The sequence below is a fragment of the Lutjanus erythropterus genome, chromosome 14 (genome assembly GCF_056507025.1).
Source record: "Lutjanus erythropterus isolate fLutEry1 chromosome 14, fLutEry1.hap2, whole genome shotgun sequence".
Classification (NCBI taxonomy): domain Eukaryota; kingdom Metazoa; phylum Chordata; class Actinopteri; order Lutjaniformes; family Lutjanidae; genus Lutjanus; species Lutjanus erythropterus.
The window spans coordinates 8,603,360-8,623,954 of record NC_139330.1 but is presented as its reverse complement, the minus strand read 5'-3'; the positions used below and the strand labels follow the sequence as shown (position 1 = coordinate 8,623,954).

The 20,595-nt window shown below is 39.4% G+C and overlaps 2 protein-coding genes across 2 annotated transcripts; both read right to left on the bottom strand.

Annotated features, from left to right (window-relative positions):
- Positions 1-3,167: 3,167 nt before the first annotated feature.
- Positions 3,168-6,901, bottom strand: cfl1l (cofilin 1 (non-muscle), like). The gene is made up of 4 exons (XM_084736335.1): positions 6,747-6,901; positions 4,262-4,548; positions 4,035-4,111; positions 3,168-3,916 (listed from the first exon to the last, which is right to left on the bottom strand). Exons 1-4 carry the CDS (start codon positions 6,747-6,749, stop codon positions 3,786-3,788), a joined length of 498 nt encoding a protein of 165 aa, XP_084592461.1. The 5' UTR covers positions 6,750-6,901; the 3' UTR covers positions 3,168-3,785.
- A 5,022-nt stretch (positions 6,902-11,923) lies between these two features.
- Positions 11,924-20,366, bottom strand: LOC146315168 (calpain-2 catalytic subunit-like). Its single transcript, XM_084735317.1, has 21 exons — positions 20,051-20,366; positions 19,228-19,297; positions 18,517-18,635; positions 18,166-18,299; positions 17,905-18,073; positions 17,723-17,806; positions 17,369-17,454; positions 16,401-16,475; positions 15,405-15,565; positions 15,097-15,266; positions 14,166-14,177; positions 13,808-14,019; positions 13,668-13,704; positions 13,506-13,571; positions 13,349-13,406; positions 13,171-13,235; positions 12,801-12,869; positions 12,625-12,703; positions 12,375-12,491; positions 12,228-12,286; positions 11,924-12,139 (listed from the first exon to the last, which is right to left on the bottom strand). The coding sequence occupies exons 1-21, from the start codon at positions 20,285-20,287 to the stop codon at positions 12,116-12,118; spliced, it is 2,103 nt and encodes a 700-aa protein (XP_084591443.1). The 5' UTR covers positions 20,288-20,366; the 3' UTR covers positions 11,924-12,115.
- Positions 20,367-20,595: the final 229 nt, after the last annotated feature.

The window sequence follows — 20,595 nt, the reverse complement described above, 5'->3', positions numbered from 1 at the left end:
TGTGTCACGGTTTCTGTAAAGGTGCTGTCAGGACTGGACGGTATGTCAGTATTACAGATATGAGATGAGATATTAGGGATGTAGCGACACCAAAAAGTCAAGGTTTGATAATGCCTCATAAAAAGTCTTTATTAAGATATTTGCCTTGATATTAAAAAAACAAAGAAAAACGATGGCTTGAAAAAATGTCCTTTTATAAAACAATAAATCTGAGTTGTGCAACATTTTTTTGGTTTGTATAAAATTTGCTTTTCCAAAAGTAGCCAGTCATGATGTGCAAAAACTAATCATGAATGTTTGAATAATACACAATAATAAAATGATTAACCATGTAATATACTAGATATCCTAACAGTGTGATACGGTATCAAGACATTTTTTGATATATTGTTACATCCCTACTAGATATCATATTGATATGATATTTTGGATATCATATCACAATGTGACATTAGTGTTGTCTTTTCCTGGTTTTAAAGGCTGTAGAGTAAAGTGATATGATTTTCTGAACTTACCAGAGAGTTCTAGCTGATCTATTAATCACCGTTACTGACTTGGCCATTAATCTTTTGAAAGCACCAATAGTCATCCCTACAGTATAGTATTTGATAAAATCAGACTTTGTTCTTATTTCCCAGCCTTGGATGAAATGGATGCAGCCAGGAAGCAAAGTTAAAAGTTGGCTACTGTGTGAATGTTATCCAAAAAAGTCAGGACGCTGTGTAAATATAAACAGAATGCGATGATTTGCGGATCCTTTTTGACTTGCTGAGCTCATCTGAGAGCAGAAGTGTGCCGTGTCCTAATGAGTACACAGTATAATGTAACAAAAAAACATAACAAGCCACCCATGACATAATAAGAAGGAAACGAAGTAAAAAGGTGTAATGACAAGAACAAGATAAAAGACAGAACAGGACATAAGACGAAAACATGGTAAAAAAAAAAAAAAAAGGGGTGACTTATTACTTTTATACTTTATTTAACCTGTACTTTTTCAGTTTTACTTGAGTAAAGAAGCTGAATCAGTACTTCTACTTTAAGTCAAGTATCTGTACTTTTTACTTGAGTAAAGAATGTGTGTACTTTTGCTATGTCTGTTTTTTGGAACACTTTGCTTGCACCAAATTCAAAATGAGTTAAGGCCTATTTACAAAAAACAAGTTAATCAGTTTTAACATTAATTATCTTGTCTTTGTGCTGCATTTAGTTGAATATGGGTCAAAAAGTATTTGCAGATCTTTGCATCATATTTTTATGTACACAACGTCCAAACTTTTTGTGGGAACTGGGGTTTGTACAGTACCTGTACGTCTGCTCTGTAACCATGACACTAAAACATTGCTCGGGTAAAAATCTGTACACAAAGGCCAGTCATAAATCTGAAGTGCAGACAACAGTTTCTAACAGGAAGTATTGCCACACAGCAACATCCTCACAGTATATCATCATACACAGCTACATCAAAATGGGGGTTATTATAAACCCCACCTGTGGCACAGTAACAGCTCCAGTCTCTTTGTTAGCCTTTACAAACATGTTCTAGTGGCGCTGCGTTGCTTAAAGCTTTGCACACAGTAAGGTTCAGGTTGCAGCAATGGTTACAGGCACAAGGAAGTAGCTTACATTACAAGATGGAGTTGGTTTGCGGGCTTTTCAATCGCCATGTATGGTTGTGTTTCGAGCATGATGTGTATCTGTCATCGTGCCCCTCCCTCCCCCCGCAACACACCCACCGTTTTATAGAAAAGAGAAAAAAAAGGGACAAAGATGCGCACAATTCAAACTTTAATGTATTTAGACCGCGCTGGACTGCGCCGTCACGTTTCACGAACATTGTTACAATTTCACGAGCCCGGTTTGACACCAGTGTTGCAACGTCAGAGGCGGAAGCGGTGCGCGCGAAGGGCGGGAACGACCTTCGTGAAATCAGCGCGCGTGCTCAACTGGTTTTTCCGCATCTGGCAGGAAGTAGAGTCTGAAAACCATTTTCATTCAAACTGTTAGTGGTAATGCTGGCTGTGTGGCAAGTGTAGTGTAAGGCTTAAGTATAAAATCAGTTTTATTTCTGGTATTTATATGTCAGTAGGTCCTTAGATATTTTGTCTGCAAACTCACCTTGTTGTCCTTGTGGCTGCACAGAGTGAATATGGATAAATGTAAAATAAATTAAAAAAATTCAGATTTTATGCAACTGCAAAGTTCAATTAGGCTACAATTAAAAACTAAAGCTACCCAGTATTTGTTTAAAAAAAAAACAAAACAAAAAAACTCTGTTACTGTGATTCTTTCAACTGCAGTATTTAAGTATCTGCCTCTGTTTTTTTTATGTCGGCCTACATGTATGAATTTGTATATTTATGCCTTAGAATTTATATACTCCACAGCGTCCAACACGCAAGACTGTGGCAGGACTCTGTTTTTACATGGATGTTTCAGCCAGCTGTTTTATGAATATATTTATATATATAATATATATATACAGGAGTGTATAATGAGATTTTACTTGAAGTTCCCTTTATGCTGCTCGCACACAAAAAAAATCTATACAGCAAAGAGGTAAATATGTGATACATAATAAATAAAATAATACATCATAAAACATTTTACTTCTTAGAGTCTATTCTGATGTGTGTGCATGCATACGCACGTACCTCATGCCAGCCCTTCTTGTGTCATTGCTCCATGTGAGCCACTGCAGTCAAAAACATCTGGACACACCTCTGTCTAACATACTTCCAATATGCAAGTTTTATACAGTGCTGTGTTTAACTCAAACTACACCTCAGAACCTGCGTTGAACCCAGTTCATCTGGCCTTTTGAGTCTGACACTAACAGTGCAGAGACCAGCCCCCAGCTACCTTTTAATTATAGCCATTGCCTTTTGAAAGGGTTCATTTTTATCTAAACACTAGACAGCACAGCAAACATGGGTAGAAACATTTTGTTGATAATGAAAATAAGCCTAAAGGCAAACTTGAGTGGACGACAAAAGAGATGAGTGTTAATTCACCTTATTTATTTTTTGCACTGTAAGCACCTTTCCTTTGAACACTCATGTCTTAAGTAAAGCAGCATGTCACCTCTTTTTGTGGCTTTCTAGCCAAGCCAAATTGGTGCGCGGGTATCTCCTTTGCCGCCCAAAAGAAAAACACCACACACTTGCTCAGCTGGTTGCATTGAATTTATTTGATGATACACGAACAGTGCAACAGCTGCTGCATTTTGAGTAACACTTTGTTCTGTTCTTTGTAAAAGTTGTCCTTTTCTTTGAATCCATCAAAGTGTAACAGTCTAAAACAGATTTATGTCAAAGTTACAGACCCTGCCATATTGACCTAGTAAACTCTACTATTGGGATATTTTACAGGACAGTTGAACACAGTGAACAATCTATAAAGGATGACAAATGGTGTATCCTATACTGGAGTATGCTGGGATTCAAACAGTATGTCTGTACATAAAAAAACACCAAATAACTGATTTGAGAAACTGTACCAAGATTCAAGTGGCAGGCAATAGTATCATTAATATATGGAAATGTCAAAGAATGAATAAAATTACATCTGAATAAGACACAGCCAAAGTGGTGTGACTGGTTGGTTTATTAGGGCACAAAAAAATCAGAGGTTTGAGTTACAGGAATCTAATCCCACCCAGAGCCCAACCCTTCCCTTTAAGCTTTGCTGAACCGATCCAAAAAACAAGTCCACTTGGAAGCTTTGCCATTATCCCATCAAATCCCCTTAAATTGACCATGTTATGAAATAGGGGAAAAGACTGTTTAATCATGGTGCTCACCACCACAACAGCTGAGGCCCTCAAGGGTGATTATGTTTTTTCCCAGTTTTTCTGCAAGACATCCCCTGCTGGCCATATCTCCACCATCATTCATCTGCAGCTTATGTTTGATACCTGTTGAAAACATAACAGATACTTGAAAAAACAGAACATCATTCAATTTGACTTGCAATGCTTACAAAAGTCTGATGTGATTAAAAGAAACAAAGTTTATAAAGTGGGGAAAAAATACCTGACAAGCACTTGGACAGAGAATCGTTTGAGGCAGCGTAGCACATTTTATCTTTGATTTTTGCAGTGTCGGGACACCTGATCGGAAGAGAAATCATTATCTCAAGAGTCCCAGAACATAAGCATTCATACACATGAATAGGTATCCTCAGAATAAGATTAGTTTTGAAACGTATGAGAATTTTATGACAATTATATTGCTAGTCCCTACAGTCTGCATGGACTTACCACAGTATATAGACCAGGTCCTCTTTGCAGCTTGTTTCCTTGGTTGCATAGTGGCAGTCGTACAGTATGTAGCGGCAGCAATCAGCTTTCATTATGTCCTTGAGAACCTTGAAGGGATCCAAGCCCTCCAAGTCTTTTTCAGTGTAGATTTTCTCTACGTCAATGCAATCATTCTGGATGGACAATACCACAATCCTCATACGTTCTGAGGGATCAGCATTGTTTTTCAAGACTTTTATGTCATTGATGAGTCCTTTCACCTTGTCACAGACTTGAACTCCAGACGCCTGTTTTGAGAAAACACAAAATATTGCATGTCATTACTGTCAAATCAGTCAAACCTATCGTCTAGACCAGTAGGTTGGGTCACAGAACATTTTGTCAGGGTCCCCAAATAATTAAAATACTATAGAGTAAATTATGCAAATTTAAGATTTAAATCTGCAGTACACCTTTTATTAAGCATTTCAAATGTGTCTAATGTTTTACTTATGAGAGGAAAAAGCAAAAGCCTTTTAATTCCACTTAAATGCACTTATTTTATCTCATTTATGAAGCAGGCTAAAATGTTCTATGAAAAAACAATGAGATGGCCTGTTAACTCAGACTAAATGCATCTATTTCTCATTTCTTAAGTTTTAAAATGTGCATATGTTTGCAATAAAGCATCAAGATGATATATGATGATGCAGAAATGGCAGTGAAAATGGTTAGGAATGTTAATTTATGCACGAATGAACTCTTCCCAGAACTGACTGATGAGGATTACTGTGAACTGGGTTGTGACAGTTTGTCATTTTTTAAGAAGTGGGTCCCCAGAGATTAAAAAAAAAAAAAAAAGTTTGGGAAACAGTGCACTAGATTGATAGATATACTCTCTGGTAGGGGCGTCAAGATTCTCCATGATTTGACATTAAATTTTAAGGTCATAATTAGATTTTTCAAATTAAATATGTTTTCTAGCACTGACAGTTCTGCCATCATTATCGACCGTCAACTAAAGATCACAGATGATTGGTTTAATCCTCTGATAACCGTCATTTACATTTCCAAATTCTTCTTTAAATACAGTCTCTATATTATCGAAAAGCTACGCTGCATCATATTTGAAGTGTTCGTTTTTTTTTTTTCCTTTTTTGTTTGGACTTGCACCGGATGACCACAAGTAGGCGGGGGGTGGAGGCCAAAAAAAATAAAAATAAAATAAAATAAAATAACTATAGAGAGAATCATTGATTCTGTCTTTGAATTTCGATCAATTTAATCTGGAAATTGTGACACCCCTACTCTTTGGAGGGTTTTACCCTGCAGGTTGTAGATAATGTTGATGAGCTTATCAATTCAGAATGTATCTAATGTTCCACCCATTTTAAGTTACATAATACCTTATGACTGAACATAAGAGACGCACAGGCAAAAAAATGCAGGTTGCTTTTGTAAGATTTTGTATTTTGATTAAAGAACCATATGTCTTAAGAGTAGATATAAATAAAACAATTTAAGCCAGTTTAGTGTGCAAATTTACTCTACGACAAAGTTGAGAAAACTCTACATGTGTTTTGCCAACCTCTAATCCTTTTTTAAAATATATTTTCCTTCTCTTCTTTAGAACGACTTGAATCTTTGAGTTTTAGAAAGCTCCCAAAATATTGTTTTTCAAAAATTGATTTGGGTGCTTTAAAATTAAACGGTTGCAACTGAAAGTATAAAAATATTACTTATTATTCACTTTCACACCAACGAGTTTACTCAAAAACGTACTTTTTTAAAACTTAAGAGCTCTTGTTGGGCTCAAAACTAAAAAAAAAAAAAAGCTTTTTCATTTTTACAGTGTTCTTGTAAAATAAAAAGAATGATAGAAGACGATCACTGTATGCTCACTTTGGGCCTCAGCTGACATTTAAGCAGATGTTACCAACTTTGGTTTTGACACAGAAAGCAGAACTAAAAAGATGAAGAAACAGGAAGTTCTTCAAAACTAGACATGGGAGAGAAGTGTTAACGCTATTTAAGCAATTCAGTGTGCAAATATTCTGCCAGCTTTTTTAGCAGGAACATGCCGTGGGTGTAGTCTGCCCAATGAATTTTCATGGCTTTGGCTCTGTCACATTCCAGTCATTGTGGAACAAGTTAGCACAAGAAAGACCGCCCCAAGGGATTCTCTCAGAACAAGTTTGAAGCACGAACAAAGCTCCCTCCATTTTGGAGGCAAAACCACACCTTGAACAAGCCCTTTCACACACACACACTAAACCCTCTCTTTAGCAAGCATTTCCTCAAAGAAACATCCACTGAAAGCTCACACCCTGAACATATATTGACAACCAGGCTTCACTGAGTTTAAACATTTTTAAAATATAAGGTTAAAATGAGGATATGACACTTGAAAGTTTCACCAGTTCTATATTACAGGTCCTGTGACGTACACAAATCACAAAGAAGTTGTTAACTGACAGTGCACGCCAGATAAAGTCTTTGTACTCACCATTTTGCTCCTGATGTGAAGGAAACAAGCAGCAGAGAAAAATGGCAGCAGCAGTCAAAAATGCTGAAGGGTCATAAGGAAGGAAAGCAGGTTGACTCATAGAGGAGGAGCCGGGGTAAATGAGCACACCTCCAACTGTAGGCCCACCCCATCCCTCTTCCCAGGTGTGACACAGTTTCAGCTGCAACCTCAGGATTTGAATTTAATCACATTAACATCTGAAGCCCAAATCACAATAGATTTATGTGCTTCATTGTGTGGCTAAACACACATTTTGTCACCCTTCCCGATGTCTTACGTTTGGTAGAGGCAGAGATTTTCCTTTTTAGGTAAAGCCTCAGGTGAGCTCAAGACACTCATGGGAGGGAGCGGCACTTTACACCCTTATATGGAGAACAAACCTGTCCACATTTTTAACTCATCTGCTGCTGAGATGCAGTTCAGTGGCCTTATTAGGTAAAAGACAGGATGAGTGCACAGATACATGTCAAAAGGATCCTTTCTATCTACCTATGAGGTGAGATGTTTTGCCATGCATCCAATTCCAACAGTCATAGTCAAGACTTAGACTTGCGAAAACATGATTAAGTGTCAATCCTTTCTTGCACTAAACACATTTTAGATTTTATACATATATATTCAGGACAAGTGTAGATTTGGATTTGATTTTCTGTGAAGGCTGATGAGTCAGCCAATGAGTCTTTATATGAGTCACAAAAAGTGACTCTGGCTCAGTGAATGTCTCAGAGGCCCCAATAAAGTCACACATCAAAGGGACATAATCATACATAGGCTTGGGGTGTAATAGATTACATGTAATGGGATTATGTAATTATTATATATATATTTAAAAGTAGCTGTTCCATTACAGTTGCAAAGAAATAAGATGTGATCAGATTACAGTTACATTTAAAACAGTTAATCTGACAGCTGCCAATTCATTATCTCTTGAAAAAAATGCTCTACTTAGGTGGAAATCTTGTCTCAACATCTAATTTAAATAAACATTTACAGGTAGGACCAACCGCTAACATTAGCTACACAGACCAACAGCTAATGTTAGGTACACAGGCCAACCACTAACTTGAGCCAAAGAGTCCATCTGCTATGTACACATATGAACTGCTAACTTTAGCTGCACAGGCCAACAGCTAACTGCTAACTTTAGCTGCACAGGCCAACCACTAACTAAAACTGTTAAGGTACATAATGTTATGTGCATCATGTGACTTGCATCCTGCCTAACTGACGTCATGTGACGTACATAAAATACTTATTTTAACCCAAAACACTGATCTTTTCCTAAACCTAAACAAGTAGTTTTGGTGCTTAAACACAACGTTAAAAACCACATGTTAAAAAGGCTCTCTGGCTTTGTTTCATACAGCCATTAAATAGTACCTTGTGCATCAGTCTGAGACGCTGATAGGCGTGACAAAGCAGCGTCAGTATTTGACATGCTGGGATAAGAAGGGGCTGAATTTCCTGTGATGTTACACCATACCACACCTTTTCCAGTACATCTACTCAAGCACTGTGCTTAAATACAACTTTGTGGTACTTGTACTTCACTGATTTCCATTTTCCTTTGCTTTATCCTTCTGCTCACAACAGTTCTGAAGCAAATAATTTACTTTTTACTCCTTCACCGTATTAATGTAGTATTTGTATTGAATAGTAGAGATCTAGTATTCAACAAGTAAAATCTGAGCTTGTTCTCTCTCTGTGTTAAATAAATAAATATTCATTCTGCTCTTCTGCTAAATACATTTTATATTTTAGTTAGATGTTTTTACACTCTTAGAAATAAAAGTTCTAACTGGAACCATAAAGGGTCCATTTGGAACCCTCTCAGAGAGTTTTACTTAGAACCCAACAGGTTCCACCCAGAATGGGAGGTTCTACAGAGAACCCTTCAATGGTATAATGATTCCACCCAGAACCTTCTCTGAAGATCCTATGGAGAACCTTTCCTCCTTCTAACTTTGCCAACAAGAACCCGCTCAAGGGTATTAAGTATAACCCAAGGGTTTTATCTAGTACACACTCTGTGGTTCTACCAGAAATGTTTTTAGACTCTAAGGGTTTTTATCTAGAACCGACTAATACTCCCAGGGTTTTATCCAGTACACATTGAGGGGGTTCTACAGAAACTTACTCATATTCCAATGATTTTACCTAGAATCCACCCAGAGGGTTCTAAAGAGATCATTGTACAAGTAGTCATTGACAAACCCTTGATGAAATAAGTCTTCAAAGATTTCAACTCTGTTTTCTAAAAACTGTTCTTTGGATGAAAAGGGTTCCAATTTAGAAACCTTTTCTTCAAAAAAGGGTCTTCCAGAAGCAAATGGTTCTGGGTAGAACCTTAGCCTTTCAGGAAGAACCCTTTTGGAATTGTTTCTAAGAGTGTAGAGATGTGATGTTGTCTGCTGAATGAAAAATCTTCACCAATGACAAAGAAAGTCATTTCCCGTGTAAACTACAGAATGGGCTTATTGGCAAACGAGAGAATGATAATCTATTTTCGATGATACACATATTTTAGGTCCTTCATTTGAAACTCTCTCTTTTGCTTCATAATAAATCTTTCCCCCACAGTGGCTGTTTTTAAATAGCCTACAGATACTGTGCCTCAGTGTCTCAGTGGCTTTGCTTCCTCTGTGTGGATTAGTGGTTTACAGAGTCAGAGTCCCGCCCCATATCCGGACTAGCCTCTCTGCTCCAAAAAGCAGGGTGCTGAAATGTCAGCACATGTCATAGCTTGCCAGCACAGGAATCTGTGACTTGTACAGAAAATCAGAAACACACAGTATATGTCTGATTAACCAAAGTATGATAGATTGTGCTGCAGAATGTTTTTTTTTTCAGGTTTCTCATAACTGTAGCAAGGCCTGCCTACCAGAGCTAATGCCACCCAGCAGCAGCAACTTTTTCTAAGTGGCAAAAAAAGGGGAAATACAACCCTGAACCACACAGAGCAGGAAATGGTTGCTGCATAACTCTTTCAGTTGAAAACTTCATGCTGCTGCAAGCACATTGCAAGTTTGGCCACAGCCCAGTCAGTGACGTCAAAGCAGCAAAACTCAAAATCTGTGAGAACTCTGACATCTACTGGTCAATCACTGACACTGACTTTGATATCTGTGTTAAAGTTATGTAACACTTGGTCACTCCAAGGACCGGTTCAGGTATCAATGGAGAGTTAAAGTTGAGCTTCAAAACGGTTAAAGACAGATAACGAATATGAAATATATGAGTTATCTTAAGACACTGGAAGGAAGAAAATACTCCAGAACTGAAAAACATCTGTTAATACAATGGTGGAAATAGCATCTTATGACTGTTTTCCTAGGAGAATAAGTGTTAATCACTTGTTGGGGTCAGTTTAGGGCCTACATTAAAATTGAAACTAGGTGTAAACAGACATAAATCTGCTCTATAACTGCGTGATCCTGTAGTATAGATTATTCTCAACCACTTGCCTGTGGCTTACTCTGCCTTGCAAACGAAAAAGGTCCAGAATTAAAAAAAAAAGACTCTAAAGTTGCAGGCAGATAATTTTACAGCCTTATATTATATTGTTAATCATGACCCCTGATTTGACCTTTGACCCTTATTTTGGAATTTACTGTATTCTGCCTTTGCAGAACTTAGCAAAAAAAAAAATTGGATCATACTAAAGAAAAAGACATTAACTTCCATCTTATCACTGTAGCTTTAAAAAGCAGTATAATGACAAATATGATAAAACCCTCGGTCTGATGATTATAGAAGAGAGGTAGCTGTATTCCATTACAGTTACAGATAAAAAGACATAATCAGATTACAGACTCATTTAGTAAAAATTAGGGCTGCACAATTTATCGCAGGAGGTGCAATATTTGTTACAGGAAAAATGTGTGTCTCTCAAACTTGATGTTGATGTCCTGTCCTGCAAATAAGATTCTACAGACCTAAAAAAAAAAAAAACTAATAATGAGAATTTCTTCAGTTTCACTCAAGGGTGCTCCGGCCCTAATATTAGCTGAATATGCCTCACACATGTACCTGAGCCTACCTAAGTCCTCCTGGCTTCTGATTGGTTAGTTCAGTCACATGTGCATCATAACCAGGAAGTGTTGTTGTAGTGAAGCTGCTGAAGTGTGGGGAACAGTAAATGAAAGTTATCTGTCATCATCCTGCTTTTTCTTCTCAATAAGAGTAATCAAACCAGCACACATGCTACTGTGTGAAATGTTTATGAGTGTAAATGTTAGAAGTGACAAATGGAAGCTAACCCCTTTTACTTTTGATGCTTCCTAAATGTTATTGGGGCTTTGGACTGCAACCACATGTGTGTTTAAAGCCTCTGTCCAGTCTGCACAAGATGGACTTTGTCATTCCTCTAATGTTGTGTCATTTGAAGTTTCTCCCTCGTTTATATCGGGTAATATAAAAACATGTTTCACCATTTCCTGTAGTCCACATCTACCTGCAGCAGAAAAATTAAATCTCATTTTGCGAGTTTTCCTTCACAGCTGCATCGCTCTTTTTACAGTGTTTCTCCAACACACTTTGTTTGAAATTTGTTGGTGTTCTCTCAGTGTATTTTATTGTCCAGGTTTGAAACCTTAGACGATGATCTGTAAACTGGTGCACATGTTTTGCGTGTTTGTGAGTCACATGATTTCTGCCACCATCTGCGCACTAGTTTGTCACCAGTATGTTGAGGCCTATGTCGACCATACGATGCCTCCATGCTGCTTGTCCGATGTAATCCAAGTCTCCTAAAGCCACGACATGTTGTCCACTTGGGCATGCACACCATTACATCACACACACCCAGTTCAATAGTGAACGTGCGCACATGAACGTGACTCCAAAATAAGCACACAGTGAAGATTTAGGCTAAAACCATGGTCTAAATTACATCTTTCAAATCAACATAGCATGCTGGGGCTTTGGGAGAGAGTCCATAAACTACATGTCCCAGAATGCAGACTTTGTTATTAACACACCAAACACATTTGGCACTGTATGTCAATATATGCTAGCATCTCAGTATCATAAATTGTAGCCTGTTTCCAGTGGTGGCACGCTAGCCGATCGGTCTTAATGTGATGATGCTGATGTGGCCTGGGATGAAACAAAATGAATATCATGTTTCATCATGTGAATACTGAATAAACAGGTACTTATTTGTGGGACATTGTAGCTTTATTATGTTTGTGGATAATCAAATTTATAGACATTATTTTCCCTCAACATCAGTAACCGCTGATTAAATTGCACACAAGACACAAATGGGCATTCAGTATAAAACACAGCATATTCAGATGTGGTCACTCTTCGTCAGAAGTCTTCAGCTGTTGGCAGTCAGAGCTCCTCTACAACATCACCAGATTCAGCCACTGTGGATGAAAAACACAAACACAAGTCACTGCGCGGTCCATAAACCAAATTCCTTTTTTATTTCTGTGTCATTATCTCCGCTCTTACCTTCAGAAGACCCAACTCTATCTGACCATCCTCGTCCTCGTCCAGGTTCTTGAAGGCATCTGTTGTCGTTAAAAGAAAACATCAGAACTCTGCATTATGTCCACATGGCTGTAGGATAAAAATGTGGTCATAGTGACAAAAACTCACTGAAGAGTGTCTCTAAGCGGACCAGGCAGCACACAAAGTTGTCAAAGTCGATGGTGAGGCTCTGCTCACTGTAGCGGGCCACAATTATCTGATGCAGAGGGTTGTTGAGAGAGAAGCCTGCCAAAATGCAAAAAGGTAGCATAGAGAGAACAGCACTCAATGCAGAAAAACACAATAATCTAACCAGCATCCTCTGAGAGTGAAAAGAAATATGAAAAAATTTATAAAATTTGTAAAATAGACTTCTCACCAGCAGCTTCAACAGCCATCCGCATCTCAGAGGCGCTCATACAGCCGCTTTGGTCTGCGTCTCTCTCTTTGTACAGATCCTAATGGAGGGCCCAACAACTTAATGTCACCACTCTATTTATACATTATGTTATACATGGTATGTTAATGTTAATACAAAAAAAATAAGGGACGTACCAGGAACTTCTCAATCTTTGTCCACAGGATCTTAAATTCTACCAGTCCCAGCTTGCCGCTTCCATCTTTCTTTAAAAAGGATATGTCAAGGAAAACTGTGACATGCTCCCTGTTGCTGGTTAGTCAGTTAAAACAAGATGTGCGCCCAAACGTTGTTTAGTCATCTAGATCGCCCCCTGGTGGCGGGCTGCATTACGGGTCATAATTCTGTGTCCCCAGTGTTAATAGATAGGACATGGGCCAAAATAAAAGTCCACGTCAAAATTATTTTCCCAAAGATGATTTCTGTCACTTTTCGGTGGTTCTGTTACGACTGTTAAGAGGTTAATAGTACTGTGGATTTCTCCTGACATATTAGGAATAAGGATACGTCCAGCAGATTGATCATGTTGCGACAAGTCGCCAGGCTAAACCCATCGGTTTTGATGTCATCTCCTGAAAATGAATGAAACACAGAGACACATTCCTGTGAGTATCAGGTGCACATAAATGCACATGCAATATTACTGAACTTGCATGAAAAAGGAGAAAGAAACAACTTCTCTTACTCCTCTTCACCACTCGGTTGAGGATTTTCTGCAACTCGAATGCAGAAATCTCCACATCCTAAGAAACATTATGACACAGACAGTCAGTAGATCAGTAGATCATAAGAACATTCATTTAAAACCATAAGATTATGTTTAAAGTCTTAAGGATACTTACATGACCGGCAAGCTGTCCAAACAGTCTCTTGAATCTGTCACTGATGTCATCTTCATCAATATCAATCTAGAGATGACAAAGTGGACATTTTTTCCTCTTTGTTTAAATATTAATATCACTTTTAACATTAAAAAGCACATTTATCCAGAGATATGATGTTACCTTCTCAACGTGGCAGTCTACAGGATCATCAATCTCCCTAAGTGCAGCAAGAAATCACAGTTATATGATCATTTTGAATGCTAGGATTATTTATATTATTTGTCATTATGAAATTGCACTTATTTGTGTGGGGTGCATACACAAAATCAGCTTCTTTCTCAGTGAAAACCCGCAAATAGAAGTCTCCGTTCTTGTTGGGCTCAAACGTGGAGGGGACGATGAGGTACTCTCCAGGCGGGAGAGTGATGTGGTTGCACACCTCTCGCAGGTTGATGAAGGTCTCGGAGCGTGCTGCTGAACAGTTGCGCAGGAAGAAGTTCCTCTTCAGGTGCACTTGTCTTTGGCCAGAGTACTGGGAAAATGACACACACGGTCACATGAAGGCGCTCTACACCTTCCCTCTGACCTCTCACTGTTTTATATTGTGGAAATATCTGCAGTTTGAGGTCATTTTAAGGACAGAAAGTTCATAAGGTGTCTTTGTGTCTGTGGACATACCTCCTCAGGCAGCTAGAAAAACACAAAAACAAATCAAATGTCAGAATATGTTCAGAAGGTACAAATACAATCTCTACCGACACACGTATTATTGCTTACATTATCATCAGAGATGGGCAGTATTTCAGTTTAATTTATTTGAAATATTCATTTAATTTTGAGTATTTTGTAATCAAATCAGATGCACTTTGTGACATTCTTTATTACTTGTTTTTTATGAATTTGAAATACTTAAAATACGTGACTGAATATGTGAATTTATTCTCAAATAAAACACATTTTTGTCCCCAGGTTTTTAGAGGTAACAGCGGCAGAAATAACTGCCTTCTCTCCAATATATTGGGAATTGCAAAGAACCCTTGATGAACTGTTTCTTCAAAACAGGAAGGTTCTAGGTAGATGGATAAACGCACCCTGGAACTGTATTTACTTACGTTTTCTTATGTTAAACACGTGCAACAATGTTTAGTGAAATGTCGCCGTTTGGTTAGATTTACCCACTAAAACTACTTGGTTGGTTTGAAGAGAGGTCGCGGTTTGGGTAAAAATAAGAATGTGATGTTTCATTTGTGACATCACTTACAAATGTAACTTAAAACTTGAAATAATCAACGCTGACTTTTGGTTTCACTCAGGACAAGAATTCCAGGTAACCACCTAACAATAACCATAAATAAGTTGTTTGCACACATGACCTACTGAATATGGATGTTTTACTGGTGAGGACGAGCTGAAACCTCCCATCATGCACCCCTGAATCTGCAGCCTCCCACCTCCAAGACATCCTGATTGGCCACTTCAAATCTCTTAAGTGGGAAATTACCCGAGCTCATCTTTTCAGTTGTATTTTGTATTTTATTTAACTAAATTTGATGATTGTTTTATGTATTTGTGCCCATCTCTGACTGTCATCTCAAAGGCAGCCTCTTACATTATAGATGGCAAAACCGATGGTCTCCATGTCTTGCCCCATCTTCTTCATGCGGCGCCTGTTCCTCTGCATCAAGCCCACGATCATGGTGCAGAGCTCGTCACCGTCATCAGGGTCGTCATCCACCTCGTCCAGCTTGATGACAAACTGAGGATTCATCCAGAAGCTGTCTAGGAGGGGAAGTGAGAGTTAGCAGGGAGCTGATCAACGGCATCATACAGCAGTGAAGACACACTCCATGTTTGGTTTATCACATGTGCACCAGTGCTGGAATCAAATCTGGAGGAAGGCTGTGAAACTGCTCGTACTTGGATAGTTTCTGCAGCCGCCGGCCGACACGCCCCTTCTCCACGTGTCCTCAAACTCTGACTCCGCCCATTTCTTGTACTCGTCACTTGTGAGAGCGTCAGGGGTGAGGTTACAGATCTCAAGGCGAGAATATTGACGCAGGAAGTCGGAAAATGACATCCTGTCAACGGAACAGTGAAAGAAAAATAAAAAACAAATCAGAGCATTTCCTTTAAATGTTCTATTCTTCTCACTGTGGTGTCAGTGCAGAAGCAGTACACTAACTAGAACCGTAAAGGGTTCTTCAACTTGTTCCCATCAGAGAACCCTTTTTTTCCTGGTAGGACCTTTCATAAAGGTTCCCCTTTGAACCATTTCAGATAGTTCTATTTAGATGCCAACATAAAGGGTTATACCTAGAACCATCTGTGAAAGGTTTTACCCAGAACCCCCTATGTATGAGAGGTTCTACAGAGAACTATGGCATTCTATGGTGAAATAGATCCACCCAGAACCCTCTCTGAGGGTTTGAACCACCTTCTAAGGGTGCTAACAAGAAGCTACACAGGAGGTTCTACTGAGAACCTATTTATGTTCAAAGGGTTTTATCAAGAACACACTAAAGGAGTTCTGTTAAGAGTGTTTTTATATTCCAGTGCCTTTATCCAGAACCCACCCAGGGGGTTATATCAAGAACTCTTTTATTATTCAAGTGTTTTATCTAGAACACAGAAGGGGTTCTGCCAGGAACCTTTCATAGTCCAATGGTTTTATCTAAAACCCATCCAGGGGGTTCTACCAAGAACCCGTATATTAAAGTACACATAACCCTTAACGAAAGGGCTCTTTAGATGGAAAGGGTTGTTAATGCAGCCCGTAATCTTTACAGAGAACCATCCTTGAGAAGCCTTTTCTTCAAAGAAGGGTTCTTCAGAGGCAAATGGTTCTGGGTAGAACCTCATATTTCAGCCCTGTGCAGCCAGAAGAAGAAGAAAAGTAGCATCAGTGAGTTTTACCAGAACTCTCCGTCCTCACAGTGGTTGGCCAGTCTTGCCCGGTCATCATCGCTCACATATCTCCACTCAGACGACCTAAAAAAGGTTCCAAAAGGTTCTTAGTTAGAAACAGACAGTGTGATGATGAGGTTAAAACATGGAAGACATAAACTGTAGGCCTGCTTCTAACTCCACCTACACCTCGAGCACCAGAATAAGCTTTTAAACCAGCCTTTTATTGTCTTACTACATACAGGATTTACCAGATGGGTGTGTGTGTCTCTCTGTGTTATATGCCTGACAAAAAACAAATGCACATTTACACCAACCCTCGTCAAAACAAATGATGTAGATGTTTCAATAAGGCTGGGTTCTCCTATGAGAAACACAAAGCGGAGGTGTAACTGGGAAGGTCCATTTATGAGAAGCAGTCACAAGGTTGGAGGGTCAACATCACATGTGCACAAATATTTTCCGTAGCTGTAGCAGTTAAGAACATTAAATACCATGTTCTCCCAATTATAAATGATAGCAAGCAAAGAATAAATAAACAAATAAATAAATGGTCATGTATTTATGCTTACAATAAGTCTCTCTTTTGCCAGTTTTAAATATTAGCAACTCATTAATAAGATTAATAGGCAGTAACTGGATTTCGCCAAATAGTGAGCCCACATCAGTGTATGATTATTATGATTTTTAAAGTATAAAATACATAATGACTTATATTTTGGGGGCTTTATTTAGATACGACAGCTGAAGGTACAATAGGAAAGGGAGCGAGATAGTGGGTTGGTCAGGGTGGGGAACATGCAGCAAAGGGCCACAGCTGGAATTGAACCCACCACATTCCCTGAGGATCATGAACATCTGTACAAATTTTAATGCCAATCCATCCAGTAGCTGTTGAGATAAGAGCCACATGCTGCTAACTTGGCTAAAGGATAGAGCGGTAATCAGTAAACTACTAGAGCTAATTATGTACTCACTTGTCACTCCAGGCTCCAGTCCACTCCACCTGACCCCAGGGGTTTCTAACCCTGATCAGCTCCACCATGTTTCCTCTATACTCCACCTGACACAGAATAAAGTGTCAGTTGACCCTTCCTTAGTCCCACCCTTTTTTATTCTGATGTAGATTAGCTAGCTAATAAGCTTACATTGTCCTAACACAAAAGGAGATCCTAGAAACAATATAAATGTAATTTTGAAAAAGGTAAAAATAGCCAACAAATCACACCACAGGTAACTAAACTGTCACTCTTACAGTATGCAGCGTACCTGGTAGCTACGCTCTCAATTGTACCTGAATGATCTGGAAACAGACACAAACATTTCCTCACCACGTCTGCTCCTGTCACCGAGTAGGCATGGCCCTTCACCAGCTTGCGATACGTGACGGCTTCTGAGTCAGCCGCGCTGGTAATCTGGAATGGAGAAGAAAAGCTTGTGAGGTAAAAAGTACCAGATGCCGCACAGATACCAACCTCACTGCAAGAGAGTGAAACATGAAGCTCAAACAAACATCAATGGAGCATCCCAGCAGAGAGCCTCTGTCCAAGGCCTTCCTGATGATTTTGAAGAGGTGGGGGTCTGGGTTGCTCAGGTCGTGCCTCTCAGCAATGCCTCCAGTGAAGTCCTCGAAACCTTCAGTGGTGGAGCCTCCAGAAAGAGCCTCGTAGCATCCATTCACCCTAAAGGGAAAATTAAGTTACTGAATGACCAGACCATAAAACAAGATACTGAAACAAACAGAACGGTATCCAGATGTTGCATTCTTCCATACTTGGCGTAGGCTTTCTCCAGCAGCGCGCTCCAAAACTCTGAACCCTCTGCTGAATGAACAAACAGCAGCTCTCCATCTCTGGTCGGCAAGCGGTCATCAACCACCACGTCCACCCACTCACCAAACTGCCAGAACTGAGAGCCACAAAGAAGACACAGTAAGTAAAATAAATGCTGTACTCAAGATCATCTTGGTCTTGAGACCAGTCTTGAGTTTTTGAAGGTCTCGGTTTCGTACCTGACTGCATTTCTCTTGTCTCAAACTTCCACATTTGCTTCACTTTTCAGACCCAGAGGCTCTTTCTGCTACTTTTTTTTCTACTGTCTATGGGTGCGAGCCAGTATACTGTACCTCAAAGTGAAAGATGCCAGCGTAGTTCTCTTCAAAGCTTTGGTCGTGGGGGACAACACGAGACAGAACCTGTTTGTTGAGAGTCAAGGAGGCGATAGCTGCCAGGAGCCAGCAGTCACCTGAATACAAGTTCACAGTGTTAGAAGAAAAGCGACTCCTCCTGTGGGAAATCTCATACAACACCGTTTTAGCTGTGACACATCTCCAAAACATACAAGGCATGCAGTTTGTTTGCACACACACCTCAGTCATGTCAAGTCATGGCCATTGTCTGGCCTTTAACTGCTCATCAGCTGCAAACAGCTCAGTCCCTCCCACATATGTGGGCTAGACTGGGTGTAGACAGAGAAGACTGAAGGTGTTGTTACAACACAGCTCGTACGAAATGACAGCTGATCTCAGTGCGTAGGTATGTACATGCAGTTACGAGGGTTGGATTTAATTTCTGTGGTATGAAGTTGCAGAAAAAACTGGCAAACATTTATTAACATGAGCAGAGTTACATTACAGTCACTTCATTTACATCTGCTAAATGTCCTGGTCAAAGATAAGCATGCGAAATCATTCATTCAAATTGTTCAGAATGGAAATGTATGTGCACTTTGTAAAATCAAAATACGTATGAATATGGTTTTGGCCTTGGGTGACATTTTTGGAAGAATGCTTTAATGTGTGTGTGTGTTTGTGTGTGTGCGTGTGTGTGTTTCTCACCAAGTGCTCCTTGACAAATATCAGTCCTGGTAGCATTTTCAACTATGAATTGTGGATTGTTGACCAATTCCTGAAAGAAAAAAAAGAGTGAAAGACTCAAATGTTAATGCATCCTCACATCAGCTTTTTCTGTTTAGTCTCTGATGTTGTATCCACTCTCATTTGGATGATTATGTTTGGCTGGGTATCAAAATGACTCACATATACTGAATAAAATGTAAATGTGGAGTCCTGATACATGGCAGGAAAACAGCATCCACTTTATATGCAGACTCACTGCAAATGCATTTAACCACATCCATACTGAGTCTGTAATATTGCAAGCATTACAATAAAACTGCATGAACCGTTTGTTTATGTTGTGAAACAGTGTGCTGGTTGAAAATAAAACCTTGAAAATATGGTGTGTGCTGGACAAGCAGGAACAAGCCTCCATCAAACAGCAGCAATCATCTAATAATTATAAAGTGTGCAGTTTATTGAGTGATTTCTCATGGGGAAAAGAGAATATGATAAAACATTACAAATAGGTCCTAAATAGACCATATTCCTATTTAATATACAGTCTACAGTTGAAGTGAGTTTTTTCCTCTTGCTCCCCAGACATGTGGAAGCTCAGGCAGGCTGCAAGAACACTGAACAGGAGCACGAGACGAGCATAACATCTCTGATTACATATCATGGTTTCATGATTCATTACAGTAAATATGTTACAGATTCCTCCTTTAATCCTTTGTTGTTGTATAGACCAGGGGTTGTATTTTGTCATGTTAAATAATTGCAGCCACCAGCCTGTGCTTGCAGCAGATGTTCATCTACCCACCGCTGGTCTTTTCCAGGTGACGCCCCGCACTTTGTAGGAGTTTGGTCCCAGTTCGTTGTAGCCCAGGGATGAGGGCAGAGGCTCAAAGCAGTCATCCTCAAACAGCCGTCCTGTCTCCAGGCAGTGTGCCCTCAGCGATTCATAGTCCTGGTTGAGGTATTTCACCGCGTGAGAGTTGGTTCCAATCCCATGTGATTTGTCTCGGTTGTGCTGAAGTTTACTTGCCATTCCTGCCATTTTAAAAGACAGTAAGACCTTCTTTCTGTGTGTCTATGACTGTCTCTGTGTGTGTGTGTGTGTGTGTGGTTAAACTGGCTCTGTGTCGTTCTGTATATGCAGCTCAACTGACTCCACACCCTTTATTGTTCATACCAGACTGCAAACCAGCTCCAGCTCACCTGTTTCATCCAGCCTGCTCTACATCTTGCTCTTATTAGTGGTCCATGATCAGTCCAGATGTGGCCCACATGGATGAACGGGTGAAATCACATCAATATTTTCTCACCAACAATCATAAACAACGAAAAAAATGTCTATGGAAGCTT